The following is a 15,566-nucleotide window of genomic DNA, read 5'->3' on the forward strand; positions in this document are numbered from 1 at the left end:
CCTGAAGACTTTATCTGGAAAGACAGTTTTTCCAGACACATCTTTGATTTTATTGTGAAAGTCCTCATGAACTATATAAATAATCAAAGGCTTCTGTGGTTGTGCGTGTGGAGAAAGTGGAAATGGTGCAGCCTTTGCCTGTTGGACCCCTTTTTACAACTTGATGTTGGGGTAGAGTAGAGAAGGATTGTAAAACAGGAAAATAGAGCAAATCTAGGCTTGGGTCTCCCTTGTGCTGTGTGGCAGGCTGCAACTGATATTTTGCATGTTATTTTTCAGAAAATCCTCATTTATACCACTTCATCACAAAGTTACATAACTGGTGATGCAACATACAAAAGTTGCACAATCTAGAGTTTGCCCAGCCACAACAACAGAAGCCTATAACTCCTTCAGACTTGACTGGGTGTCTTGGTGGCTTCCCTCACTTGTCTACTTCCAGCATGGTCACTCAATATTTGAGAACTGCCTACTTGACACAGATTTACCATACAGAACCATAGTGTTTGTACATTGTATTTCTTTATGCTTGATGTAAATGAGGTCACCACCTTGCAGAGTGTCAAAAACAGTTCCCGTTCAAGACTGGGCCTCATCCTCGCATCCACCATCATGTCCAGGAATTGATCAAGAGACAGTCTTCCTCTCTACAGAGGAATTGCCACAATTCAGTGACTTGTAAATGTTCAAAATAGCTGAGAAGTCTATTTTATGCAAATACTGAGCAACACAACATGGCAACTACAAATCAGAGTGAAGGCAACATTGCGTCAATGTGTTGTCAGTGTAACATCCGTTGGTTGCTCACTCAAACAAAATAATCCAAGATGGTGGATATATCCTCCAAAAGAGCCAGATTTCCTTACAAAATTATTTGGCATTTTTTTCTACTTACATTTTGTGAAAGTTAGCAAGATACATGCACACACACACACACACACACACACACACACACACACACACACACACACACACACACACACACACACACACACACACACACACACACACCTTCAACCACTTATCCAGGATCAGGTCGTAGGGGGCTGAAGCCTATCCAAGCAGTCATAGGGTGTGAGGCAAGTTACACCCTGGAAGGTACGCCAGTCTGTCACAGGGCTACAAATAGACAAACAAACACATTCACACCTACGGACAATTTAAAGTTTCCAGTCCACTTAACCTTAATGTCTCTGGATGTGGGAGGAAGCTGGAGCACTTGGAGGGAACCCACACAAACATGCGGAGAACATGCAAACTCCACACAGAAAGACCACAAGTGGGACTCGATCCCATGACCTTCTCACTGTGAGGCAACAGTGCTAACCACTAATTCACCATCATACTGCCTAGCAAGATACAAACACTTCTAAATCTAAAAAAAAAAAAAAACTGCTTTTGTAACCAGAAAAAGAAACCCTCTGAATGAATTTACAAAACAGTTTATGATGTCAGCATTCAAACTAGTGATACAGGAATATCACTGTGAAAGACGGTGGACTGAAACAAATCAGTTGAACTTTAGTTCCATTAAGCAGTTAAGTATGGAGTAAAAGCTCATAGTGACCGTCTCAAGTTTCCCCCTCTTCTATAATCTCTTTCAACACTGTGCACAGTAACACCAAGTCACCGTGAGCTGGCCACAGTCCAGGAATGCCCATCAAGTGACAAACGTCAACTACTTGTCACCCTTATTTGTAGTTAAACTGACTTTAGTTTAAGAAGAGGTCCAGTATCACTTTAGTTAAGAAGTATTATTCTGCTCTGCAGAAGAGTGAAGACCTTAGACTCATAACTTGGCATCCTGCTGTGTTTGACTGGCTTTGAATGTCCAAAAATAAACCCAGCCATTGCCTGTGCTCTTGGCAAAGAGCACCATCCAGGCTCTGCATGGGTATTTGTGCAATTCCACTCCAATACCTTATTATTTGTCGTATGTTACAGGTATAATATAGTATATATGTACCTAATGAGCTGCAACCGATACCCCACCCATTAACTCCCATTACGAACAACATTATAAAAAACAAAACATGCTGTGATTTATGTTGTGGAAAGTGCCAAACCCACCTACCAAGGTACTTATCTGCTACAAATGGAAGAGTTGCAGCAATACAAAGTTTAATTTTGCTCTTGTCTTATGGAAAACAAAGATGGGTGATCCACAAAGCACTGTGACAAGAAAGACTTAATGATTGTGCATCTTCTCCTAAACCTTCACCTGTGCAACCTGTGGCATCACCTAATAATGCACACCTACCTACAAACAAAGTGGGAGACAAACATGAAAAGCAAGAAGCCACAGCTGGAAAGAAAAGCAGAAAGTAAAATACTTAATAGGAGACAAATTAAGAAAGTGGGACTGCGAGTGGAAAACAGAGATACAAAGTAATTCGCAGTTATTCATCTAATTTATTGGTGGACCACCCTTCTGCCCTACATATGGAAATCTGGGTCTGACCAGCCTGTGATCTCTAAAGGGCACAACCAACCAGAGAGTAAAACTTCAATGTGTTGGTGGTGTGCTGCTGACACCAACTAGGCCATTTAGGAACATCACGGGTGTAATGAAGTGAAAACAGCTGTGGAATAGATGACTTCTCTATCACAGGGGAAAATAATTACCATCCCATTTCATTCCACTGAGTCTTGTGTTGCAGTGATGCAGTTGCCTGCTTCAGCTTACTGGATTTCCAGCCTCTGCCCCTTCACTTGTGTTCTCCAGTTGACCCAATTACTTCAACAAAAAGTTGGTAGAATCTGTTCTGTACAATTTCAAAGTGAAACCTTTCCTAGATAACAACAGTCTCAGATCCAAAATGGACTTTTCTGATGAATTTCTGAACATAAATGTCTTGGCTGGCCTCTATTTAGAAATTCTATCATGGTCCAAACTCTGAACATCCTTTAGGGCCCCGTCACACATAGTAAGAATGTGGTCGAATTCCGTATGAATTGTGTATGAAGCAGGAATAGTATGCCATACGTGTAAAATCGGAGCTCCCTCCAATGCCGCGTACACCTGTTGCTACAACTATTTGTGCACACCAGCGGGTACAAGACAGAGTGTGCCCTGTGAGAACCCATCGATCCCTCTCGCGGCAGGTGTCAGCCAAATTCCAGGTGACATACACGAACATATACACCGTTCGCTTGGCACTTAGAAAATGTGTGGCTATTCGCACTATTAGCATGAAAACAGGCAGCAAACAATCACTTTCAAGCTGGCAATGAAATTTGCCTAAGTGCCCCCACGACTGTGAAGTTGCAGACTGCACATGTGGCGTGCCAGAGTGTCGCTCCCCCACAACACAAGTGCATGCGTTTCGCGCACTCTCCCCCGGTCCCTCCCCAACACGTACGTGCATGTGGGTCGCACCCCCTGTGACACCTTGGTCTGTGTGATGAATAGATAGGGGGCATGGCTGGCCACCAACAGCAGGTGCTGTTGACATCTCTGGTCCTGGATGTCACAGCTGCAGAACCCATACCGTGTTTTGACGGACACGCACTTGTGTGTTCTTGCTGTCCTCACGTGGAAATACATAAATACATATATCGCTTTTGCAACAGGCTGGAGAGGGCGCACATTGACAGGCTGTCCCAGTTGAAACAGACCATCAATTCATGTGAACACGCAGCAGGCCATCTGAATGTCACGTCTGTCTGACAAACCAGCAATGCGACAAATATGCCACTATATGTTTTACAGGACAGTGATGGTAGCACAGTGGTAAAGTTTCTGGTTGGCAATCAGAGCTTTTGTAAATTGCAGGTTCGAATCCCGTGGGTGGCATGTATTTATTTATTTTTTCACAGCAGCTGCGTGATGTGGTTACACATGATCCAGCTGCTCAATTTCAATTTATTTTAATTTATATAGCACCAAATCACAATAAAGTTGCCTCAAGACGCTTCACACAAGTAAAGTCTAACCTTACCAACCCCTCGCACTGCCTTCCCGCTCCAATGGTGTCATGCACTGTTGCAGTGGGATTGTTCACACCTGCCCGTTGGCTCAGTGTTTTCGTGGTTCGCTCATACGAGCTGTTCCACTGTGATTCGCCCTGATTTGTACTTATTCGTACTATGTGTGAAGGGGCCCTTAAAAGATATCCATTACTCCAAAGAGAATAACTTTCAAAACTGTTGAGGATGTTGTGTGGGCCGCCAGAAGAGGAGGTACTGCTGGCCCACCACCAGAGGGCGCCCTGCCTGGAGTGCGGGCTCCAGGCACCAGAGGGCGCAGCCGCCTCACAGGAGCAGCCAGGGTGACAGCTGTCACGCATCACCTGCAACAGCTGTTACCAATCAGCAGGGATACATCAGCAGGACGACGTCTCCACCTCTTTGCCGAGATATCGTTCTACCTGGAAGGTAATATTCTCAGCTGACTGCTTGACAGTAACCTTTTGTGATTTTTGTGAGTGATAACAGACCTTTTTTCCAACGAGAGGTGGAGGTAGCTTTCCTGCCGTGCGGATTACTGGGTGAAAACGCGCCCACCTTTAATTGTGTTTTTGTTCCTCGCCAGCAGTACCAGGTCCGACACGCGGAGGCAGTGGCCACCTGGGAATTCGGGACTTGGCGGCTCCAGTATTCCCGGGGTCTGGTGGCGGAGGAAATCGTGTGGTTCCGGTTCTGCTTTGGACAGGTGTCTCCTATCTTCGAGCCTGCCCACACGACACCTTTGTGAATTGATTCTGATCTATTGTTGTAATCTGTTGTATTTGTTGTGCACATTCACAACAGTAAAGTGTTGTTATTTGACCTACTCCATTGTCCGTTCCTTTGCGCCCCCTGTTGTGGGTCCGTGTACCGACACTTTCCCAACAGGATATCTGGGCCAGCGTCATGGATCCCGAGGGGCGTCAACCGGCTGTTGAATGGCCAATGGAAGAACAGGGCGCACAGGCGTCCGCAGGAGGAATGATCGGTGAGTTGCAGCGGATCCTCACCGCTTTCACGGCTCGGTTGGATTTAATGACCGAGCAGAACGTCCTCCTTAACCGCAGGGTGGAGGCTCTCGCGGCGCAGGTGGAAGCGCGCCCTCAGGGCGCTGCTGCGGCTCTCCCTCCTGTCGATCCTGTGCGTAACAGTGACGTTCCACAGGTCGTTCAACGACCCCTCCCACCTTCCCCGGAAGCATACATAAGCCCTCCAGAGCCGTACAGAGGTTGTGTGGAGACATGCGCGGACTTTCTTATGCAGTGTTCGCTCGTCTTCGCACAACGTCCCGTCATGTACGCGACTGATGCTAGTAAGATAGCTTATGTCATTAATCTGCTTCGCGGCAAGGCACGCGCTTGGGCTACAGCGCTTTGGGAGCAAAATTCACAGCTCCTTCTGATATATGATGGGTTTGTGAGGGAGTTCAGAACAGTGTTCGATCACCCAAATAGAGGAGAGACCGCTTCAGCCGTGCTGCTGTCAATGAGACAGGGGCGCCGGAGCGCAGCTGTTTATGCAGTCGACTTCCGCATCGCGGCTGCGAGGTCCGGCTGGAATAACACTGCCCTCCGTGCCGCCTTCGTAAACGGACTGTCGTTGGTCCTGAAGGAGCTCCTGGTGGCCAAGGACGAACCGCGGGATTTAGACGGGCTTATTGATCTCGTTATACGATTAGACAATCGGTTAGAGGAACGCCGTCGGGAGCGAGGCGAAGGACGTGACCGGATACGCGCCGCCCCTCTCCCTTCCGGGTTCGAAAAGGGGCCGCCCTCCCCACGCTCCACAGCCGCAGCGCTTTGTGGGGCAACAGCTCCCCCTGGTGACGTTGTTAGGGAAACGCACAGGGCCAAAATGGGGAGGCTGATCCGTGGAGAGTGTTTTCTCTGCAGCTCAACAGAGCACACACAGAGAGACTGCCCCAAACGGCCAAAACGTCAACACTCACCCTTAGAGACTGGGCTAAGGGGGGGTCAAGACATTCAAGTGAGACACACACAAATTGCCACACGACTCCCAGTCACAATCCTGAGCGGGGATTTAACCCTTCAAGCCCGAACACTGGTGGACACGGGGTCAGAAGGGAATCTGCTAGACAGCAGATGGGCAAAGGAGGTAGGGCTCCCTCTGGTGGCGCTTCCTTCGCCATTGCAGGTGCGGGCACTAGATGGCACCCTCCTCCCTTTACTCACACACAAGACACAACCAGTAACTCTGGTGGTGTCTGGAAACCACCGGGAGGAGATTGAGTTTTTTGTAACTTCTTCTACCTCCCGCGTGATTTTGGGCATCCCATGGATGTTAAAGCACAATCCCCGGATCGATTGGCCGTCTGGGGTGGTGGTTCAGTGGAGCGAAACCTGCCATCGGGTGTGTTTAGGATCCTCGGTTCCTCCCGGTTTCCAGGCTAAGGAGGAGGTCAAAGTCTCTCCCAATCTGACGGCAGTGCCGGTTGAGTACCACGATCTTGCTGATGTCTTCAGCAAGGATCTGGCACTCACCCTTCCCCTGCACCGTCCGTACGAATGTGCCATTGATTTGGTTCCAGGCGCTGAGTTCCCGTCCAGCAGGCTGTACAACCTCTCACGACCTGAGCACGAATCAATGGAGACCTACATCCGGGACTCATTAGCTGCCGGGCTGATCCGGAACTCCACCTCCCCGATGGGGGCAGGTTTCTTTTTTGTGGGCAAGAAAGATGGCGGACTTCGTCCATGTATTGATTACAGGGGGCTGAATGAGATTACGGTTCGCAACCGATACCCGTTGCCATTATTAGATTCCGTGTTCACCCCCCTGCATGGAGCCAAAATCTTTACTAAGCTGGATCTTAGAAATGCGTATCACCTGGTTCGGATCCGGAAGGGAGACGAATGGAAGACGGCATTCAACACCCCATTAGGTCACTTTGAGTACCTGGTCATGCCGTTCGGCCTCACAAACGCCCCCGCGACGTTCCAAGCATTGGTTAATGATGTCTTGCGGGATTTCCTGCACCGATTCGTCTTCGTATATCTAGACGATATACTCATCTTTTCTCCGGATCCTGAGACTCATGTCCGGCATGTACGTCAGGTCCTGCAGCGGTTGTTGGAGAACCGGCTGTTTGTGAAGGGCGAGAAGTGTGAGTTTCACCGCACATCTTTGTCCTTCCTGGGGTTTATCATCTCCCCCAACTCCGTCGCTCCTGATCCGGCCAAGGTTGCGGCGGTGAGAGACTGGCCCCAACCCACTAGCCGTAGGAAGCTGCAACAGTTCCTCGGCTTTGCAAATTTCTACAGGAGGTTCATTAAGGGCTACAGTCAGGTAGTTAGCCCCCTGACAGCCCTGACCTCACCAAAAGTCCCCTTCACCTGGTCGGATCGTTGCGATGCCGCGTTCAAGGAGTTGAAACGGCGCTTCTCGTCTGCACCCGTTCTGGTGCAGCCCGATCCTATTCGCCAGTTAGTGGTTGAAGTGGACACCTCGGACTCAGGGATAGGAGCCGTGCTTTCCCAGAGCGGGAAGACCGATAAGATCCTTCACCCGTGTGCCTATTTTTCCCGCAGGTTGACCCCGGCCGAACGGAACTATGACGTCGGCAATCGAGAACTCCTTGCGGTGAAAGAGGCTCTTGAAGAGTGGAGACATCTGTTGGAGGGAACGTCCGTGCCATTCACAGTTTTCACTGACCACCGGAACCTGGAGTATATCAGGACCGCCAAGCGGCTGAACCCCAGGCAAGCCCGCTGGTCACTGTTCTTCGGCCGTTTTGACTTCCGGATCACCTACTGTCCCGGGACCAAGAACCAGAGATCGGATGCCTTGTCCCGGGTACATGAAGATGAAGTCAAAGCGGAGTTGTCGGATCCACCGGAACCCATCATCCCGGAGTCCACTATCGTGGCCACCCTCACCTGGGACGTAGAGAGAACCGTCCGGGAGGCCCTGGCACGAAGCCCGGACCCCGGAACTGGGCCGAAGAACAAACTATACGTCCCACCAGAAGCTAGGGCTGCAGTCCTGGACTTCTGTCACGGCTCCAAGCTCTCCTGTCATCCAGGGGTGCGAAGAACCGTGGCAGTTGTCCGGCAGCGCTTCTGGTGGGCGTCCCTAGAGGCCGAAGTCCGGGATTATATCCAGGCCTGCACCACCTGCGCCAGGGGCAAGGCTGACCATCGCCGGGCATCAGGTTTACTCCAGCCGCTGCCCGTGCCTCATCGCTCCTGGTAATAAAGTGTAATGTAAAAAAAAAAGTGTAGTGTAATAAAGGTTTACAATCAAAAACAACAAAGGAAAAAGTAAAGTGAAAAATAATTGTCCACACACATTTATTCAAAACACACAGCAAACTATAATAAACAACTATTTTGACACTTTATAAAGGTAATTTCAGGTCTTGTATGAAAGACTGTACAACAAAAAAGTTCAAACAATAAACACAAATGCACATTTTGAACAATATACACAAAATGGTCTATGCGTTTATGCTCCAGTCTGAGGACCAGCCCCTCTCTCTCACCTCATTGATATGGTAAACAGTGCTTTACGCCAGAGGGAGAGAGCCACACAGTAATCCAGTAACATTCAAATGCAAACTAGTGGACCAATCATGATAGTTACACACTCTTTGTTTGACCATGTGAGATTGTCATGCGAGGCTCTCCATCTGCTTTCACTTTCGTTGTGCGTAATGGCACAGGGTGCTTTGGAGGAGTTAGGGGGCTCTTCAAATGGGCCAACTAGTAAGATATCACTCCTGAAAACGATCTTTGGTTTATCATCTGCCCTACGATTGGATTTTGGAAAACCATGTGATGGTGAACCAACTGCAATTGGACACTCACATTGTGCATGTCATCACAAAGCTTCTATGAGGAGTACAAAGATGGCTGACGGCGGATCGAAAGTCAGCAGAGTTAACGTTTCAGCAAAAAAAAAAAAGAGTAAGTTTCTATCTCATATCATTAAAAAGTTATTTCTAATTTAGTAAAGCTTGGTCCCAGCCATCATATACAATGGCGTCAGCCCCAGAGGGTTAATACCCGCTTTCTCCAATCAAGGGTCATGGGGGTGCTGGAGGCTATTCCACCAGTCATAGCGCCTGAGGCAGGGTACATCCTGGACAGGATGCCAGTCTGCTGCAGGGCGACATTCACAAACACATTCACACATGCACACACACCTACAGACAATTTTGAGTCACCAAATAACCCAACCTGCATGCCTTTGGAAGTGGGGAAAAAAAATCGGGCCAAGTGGAGGAAACCCACGCAAAATGGGGAGAATATGCAAACTCCACAAAGAAACAAGGTCAGAAGCGACCCCACGCACTTCTTGCTGTGAGGTAGCAGTGCTAACCACTAAGCCACTGTACTGGCCCCATTTACAAGATGGTAAGCAAAAAATATATTGCTTTTCTTCAAGTACTTGTGAAAAACAATGAACCATTGAATTATGAACATTTTTACTACTGCGCTGCAGCACATTAGTGCTTCCTCATCCTAACGTTTCTTCACCATAAGTTGCATGTTCATATGTTGTATGTTTGTTTTTGTTTGTTTTTTTTACTGGTGTGGGAACCTGCAACTTAGAATCAACATTTGTAACTTTTGTATATTTTTTTTCCTCTTCACAATTCATTTTTGACAGGTGTGACTTAAATGGTAGTAGCACAAAGCGCAAAAGAAGACTGAACCTTCTGCGAACCTTTCAACTTTTATGAGCATTTGAAGAGATGGAAGTAGCAGTGAATTGATCCGTTGTCCAGTTCATAGTACATTTTGATCAATTCAGGGGTCAGTGAATTTCCAATTTGTATTAGTTAATTGTTACACCACTCGCAGTCACCTATATTGAGAACCAGTCCATCCCCACCTGACATTTTATTTGCCTGTGCCAAGCAATACATTGGCGTCCACTTGACCTTTTTGAGTTGCTGGGATCCTCAACAGCGAGGCACCTGTGCGATGGATGATGCACAGAGACGGATGCGTGGATGCTTCATATTAGTCTCCTTCAGTAACTGTTTGTTTGACATCAAGTTATTCCAGTCATTCCCAAAGATCCTCTGAAAAGACCTAGTACCCAAGACATCCTGGCCTCATCTTAGTTCACTCATTAATGAGTGGCACACACATATCAGTGGAAAATGACTTTTTATTTAAAGTTGTGACAATTACTAATTTGAGGTTTCTGCCATTTTAATAGACTGCAATGACGACAAATCACGGTCTGGTCTGCCTGTGATTCTCCTTTCAGTGTCTGGTATTAAAAACATCTAAAGCTTGTCGGCCATTGAATTCTGCTGCTCCACGGATATTAAATTACTTTCAACACCAGCTTTCAGTTTTGCCAGCATGAAAAGCAAAAGCTTTGAAACGAACAAAAATTATTAAACCATAGCTGAAGAATCAAAGAGAGAGGGAAAAATAATTAGAGAATCTGAATTCCATTTATATGAATGAGTTACTTTTTGTGACAGTTCCAAAGGAAGTCCAACAACCTCGATGAAACGAAAACCTTTTTGTCCCTATTGAACAAACAAAACGGCACATGGAAGAGAAGTCAACACTTTAAATGCTCAATCGTAACTTTAGCCAATAATGAAACAACTGCAAATAGGGAAAGAGATTTTTGCAGAAGCACAGTGACCATGTTGTGGTTTTTGTAATATTGAGAAAGACGAGAGGGGCCTCCAGTGGTTCTTTTCTTGGTGAGGTTAGATGGGAGTATGATTATTCTGTGGTGGAGCAACACAATTTGTAGCAAAAAAAGTTACACGTTAAGCATCTTGTAGACGCACATTGTTATTTCACACCATTGAGATGAAAAAAAGACAAGTGTGGGCACAGTCATTGGTTGACACAGCCAGTCATAAGTACCCCGGGTAACCATCTTAGTAAAGGTATTGGGCAGCGCAGTCTCGTTTGAGGGTTAAAATATGACGTATATGACACAATAATCCTAATCTGGTGCCAAGTTCCTGCCACCCAAAACTGCTAAGGAAATAACCTCACACAAGATGGCCGAAGAAAATATCACAGAAGGACATCAATGCCCACTCTATTCTCTAAATCTGTGTTTCACACACACAACACAGCACAAACCAAACTAAAAACAGCAGTCAGACAGTCAGGATCAAAACAGGTCTCCCAGACATCAGTCAATTCTACTTTACTTTTGATAAATCTTTATGACTGTGACCCTTCAACTCCATGGGTCCCAGCCCAATCTGACACTTTTTTCATGATACTGTCATGAAATGTGTAATATTTTCATGATGCAGTCAAGTTTCTGTCACCATTATTAACCCTGATGCTAACCCTAACCCTAACCCCAACACCCCCCCCCCCCCCCCCCCCATGTCACCCAAAATTTTATGATGCCTTCATGGAATCATTTTGTGATACAGCCATGAAAATGTAACACATTTCATGATAGTATCACAAACTAATAAATCAGGTTTTCTGATGCCACCACCAACTTTGCATGAGATCAGGTTGTAGGTTCGCGTTCCTGGATGGAGTTGTTTAACTTGAACATAATCCATTTTCAATAATGCAAGCACATCAAAGAAAATGGAATAGTGTGCTAATGGTGTGAACTTCCTGTGAAGTGTGGAAACAATCAAGACATTAATCAGGAATAAGGTTAAAAGTGCTGCTATGGAAACTGGAAATCGATCTACATTTCAGCCACAGCCCTGTAGCTGAGGAATTTAATCAGACACAACTTAATGCTAACTATCGACACTGGTTTAAAATTTATAAATTTGTACATGATAACAGAAATTCCAGCTCAACTGCTTCCTAAGCTGGAGTAACACTTCTATATGGATGATTTAATGATTAAATATTTCATTATAAAAAATTATAGCAAAATTATTGAAAAAAAGCGGCACGGTGGTTAGTGGTTCACACTGTTGCCTCACAGCAAAAAGGTCACAGTGGTTGCCTCCCATCAGGTCTTTTCTATGTGGAGTTTGCATGTTCCCACCGTGTTTCCTCCCACTTCCAAAGACGTGCATGTTAGCAGGTGGACTGGTCGCTCTAAATTGACTGTAAGTCTGAGTAATAGTGTGAATGTGACTGTCTCTATGTGGGCATGCATTGGACTGGCAGCGTGTCCAGGGTGTACTCCTCCTCTCACCCAGTGACCACTGGGATAGGCTCCAGCCCTGTGATACGTAACTGGAATATGAGTGTATAGACAATGAATGTTGTTGTTGTTTTCCATTCAGCTGCTCCCGTTTTGTTCGGGGTCACCACAGCGGATACAGCCAGATCCGCATCGGTATTTGGCACAGGTTTTACACCGGATGCCCTTCCTGACTAGGGCTGAAATGATTAGTCGAGTAACTCGAATAATTCGATTACAAAAAATGTTTGAGACAAATTCTGTGCCTCGAAGCTTCGTTTAATGTTGTAGTACATATGCCAGACCTGTGTGTGGTGCTGCAACATCCCCAGAAAAAAACAGAAGATGACGAGAACAAAACAGCTAATCAAATTAGTAATGATAGCTACTGCTTTCCAACTCGACACACAGAGTAAAATAAAGCCTTTTAAAAGAAAGACGGCCCACGCTGATCATCTGAAATAGACTTTACTGTGCATTTAAAGTGAAGCAGTGTATTTGTCTATTTTTTAAAGAACGCACGGTCCACTCGATGTGGGGACTCACCCGGCAGCCGACTTGTTTCTCTGTCCACTCTTTCTTCTGTGTTTTCCTCAGACTTGCACTGAGTGTTTTGCTTTTTAATTTTCGCTTTTTTTGTGCAACACACAATGCCTCACAAACATGGTAACTTAAATAACAATAAAAAAAATAAAAAAAACGAGGCTTGCATATTCAACCTCCAGCTGAAATGCATCTGCTGAATCACAGAGAAAGGAGGGATAAAAAAATAAAAACAATCACGCAGGGACCCAGTCCATCAACCTTTATAAAAAAAAAAACCTTAAAATGGTTACATTTTACAAGTTGGAGAAAACAAAACAAAAAACAGAAAGCCACATCCTATCACCATTTCAGCAAACTGTCAACACTTTGGTGCAGTGATACTGTGCCACTGCTTAGGGAGAGCCCTGGACTATTGATGTTTAAAAACGCAAAAGTACTTTTTATCCGATTACTCGATTAATTGCCAGAGAAGACCGGCTGCATCTAGACATTGAATGTATGAATGAAAATGATTGAAAATACATCTGTCAATTGTAAAACTATTTCAAACATGTGGAGCTGCCAGTTGCTGTGTGTAGTCAAGTTCAAACATATGCACAAGAAACTAAGAACTACTTCCAAAAAGAACTACTGCAAATTGCCGCTGTTTCAACTCTAATATCCAACGGCTGCTATGGAAACGCTGGCAGCCTGGAGCCAGAGAACAGTGGTGAGAATCACATAGGATGCTGAATGGCAGAAATGGTTGTTTTCTTTTGGGGGCGGAGCCAGCCCTACTACGATCTGCTGAGTAGGAAGACAGCATGGTTGGTGGGAGGAAACAAAGAAAGGTTAAAGCAGAGTGGAGTCAGAGTGAGTCAGAGTGGGGAGCTGTCCATTCAGCACCACTCCTCCCTCACTGTGGCTATTGGGCTGCTTATAAAGATCACAACATCAACACATCATTAATCAATTACTCAAACTAATCATTCTCATCTTGTTGGATCACTGGCTACTCATTTAAGTCATTTATTAAGATTTTTAGTGACTGGTTCCAGCTTCTCATTTGCTTCTCTGCTCTTATGGTCATTTATGGTGAATCTCCCCCCCTTGGGAAGATATTCATGCAGTATTTTTCATACGTCATCTTGCTCTGTGGGGAAAAAATTAGCAGATTTTATTTGCCATTTTATCATCTGAAAGAATTAACTGTAAAAAAAACAAATAAAAAAAATATAATGAAACAGTTGATGAATGCTGAAACTCTAACCAGCATTGTTTTCTGACGTTTTACAAACTAAACTCTACACGAATCAGCTCCTTGTGTGTGTGTGTGTGTGTGTGTGTGTGTGTGTGTGTGTGTGTGTGTGTGTGTGTGTGTGTGTGTGTGTGTGTGTGTGTGTGTGTGTGTGTGTGTGTGTGTGTGTTCTAAATCTCTAGATTTACATCAACCACAACACCAAGACCAAATCCAAACCGCGCATCGATAGAAACAAGCACGAACCAAAGTGATGTCACCTGCCTCACAGGTGGTTCTGACAATAAATAAATAAATAAAAACCAAAGAAATAACAGCCACAAAAAATGTAGTTTCCTAAAAACATTCTTAATATTCACCATGCCTGGAGGAAAAGTGTGATCCTTCCTCAATGCAAAGTGGACAAATGTGAAGGACTCTGTTGAATTTCATAAATAAGTAAACAAATGCATTGATTTAAAAACGAATAAATAAATTTTAAGTGGTGCAGATGCAGCAGACCTGCAGCATGAAGGTGCTGCTAAAAGTACTGAGAGTAAGTACCACAGTGCGCTGTGGTTTTCTGTACCTGAAAGAGCCGCAGAATGTTGGCCACCATGATCGACACAGAGCTGGCTGCTGCCCCGATCACCCCGACAACTTTCTCGGGTTTAACGAACACCGGCGGCTCGCCGTTGGTGCACCTCACGTCCGACGTGTCCTTCTGGATGAGCGCCTGCACAAAAGTCAGCGACTGCTCCAGTGCGTAAGTGTCTCTGGAACAGGTGTCCAGGATCCGGGCGCCCAGGGTGACGTTGGGCAGCAGGTCGTCATCGTTGTTAATCTGGTCCAAGGCGTACATCATCGCCTCTAGCCGGTGGATGCCGTTTTCCTTCTTGATATCCCCGCACGGCATCCCAGGGACCCCTCTGGCGTGGACGGGGAAGAGTCCCCCCAGCGTCACGTCTCCTTCAACCCGAATTGAGTGCGGCGCGTAAACCTCCTGCGAAGCGGCCAGGTCCAGGAAAGCCCGAAGCATCCACAACACCAAGCAAGGTTTAGGTAAAGAGTTCGAGTGGATGGCCATGATTTGATCGACGTTCCTCCTCGCGCGCAGTTAAATAAAAGCAGCGCCGCCGCGCACTAATGCTGGGAAAACGCAGAACCAACGCCAAGCGCGAGGCACTTTTAGGATACTTTTAGGCATCCAACAGCCGAGTCCATTCCTTGATCCCACAGAGAGAACAAACCAGAAAAGAAAGGAAGGGAATGACAGAATAAGTCAGCGGGAAAAGCCTCCACGGACATAAAACAGGCGTGAATCCTCAAGTGCGCGCAGGGCTGCTGCCGCGCACAGCCACGGTCGCTTGTTGCATGAGAACTCATTCCAAGATTTCAAGGGAGCAAACAGAGTCAGCCAAAACATAACATCGTCTTTGGTGATGAGAGATAGAGAAAAGGTGCCCGTTAACTTGTATCCGGTCTGCGATCCGGTTTTGGAGATGTGAATTACTCGTGCAGCCCTCAGTCGGCTGTGATGTCATACCAAAAAAAAAAAAAAAAAAGTCAGGTTACACCTGCGGATAAATATCAACTGATGAAAAAAACGCGCAGAAAAAGCGACACATCGCGCGCGCTCTTACGCGCATGGCACACGCGCCAACAATCTGTAACGGACTACGAGTCTGAATGTGTAGTTACTTATCAGTCCGAGTCGCCAATAATCTACCTGCTGTCA

The 15,566-nt window shown here is 46.1% G+C and overlaps 1 protein-coding gene and 1 long non-coding RNA gene across 2 annotated transcripts in view; both read right to left on the bottom strand.

Moving 5' to 3' along the window:
- The window catches only part of LOC117506389 (metabotropic glutamate receptor 7), a 922,561-nt gene extending 907,518 nt beyond the window's left edge, over positions 1-15,043 (bottom strand). The window contains 1 exon segment of the mRNA XM_034165896.1: positions 14,418-15,043. Coding sequence (XP_034021787.1) covers positions 14,418-14,915 — 498 coding nt within the window. The 5' untranslated portion in view covers positions 14,916-15,043.
- On the bottom strand, positions 1,472-9,128 carry LOC117506391. Its single transcript, XR_004559452.1, has 3 exons — positions 9,117-9,128; positions 7,474-7,481; positions 1,472-1,678 (listed from the first exon to the last, which is right to left on the bottom strand). It is a non-coding gene; the product is annotated as an uncharacterized LOC117506391 (long non-coding RNA).
- Positions 15,044-15,566: the final 523 nt, after the last annotated feature.

The sequence above is a fragment of the Thalassophryne amazonica genome, chromosome 3 (genome assembly GCF_902500255.1).
Source record: "Thalassophryne amazonica chromosome 3, fThaAma1.1, whole genome shotgun sequence".
Lineage (NCBI taxonomy): Eukaryota > Metazoa > Chordata > Actinopteri > Batrachoidiformes > Batrachoididae > Thalassophryne > Thalassophryne amazonica.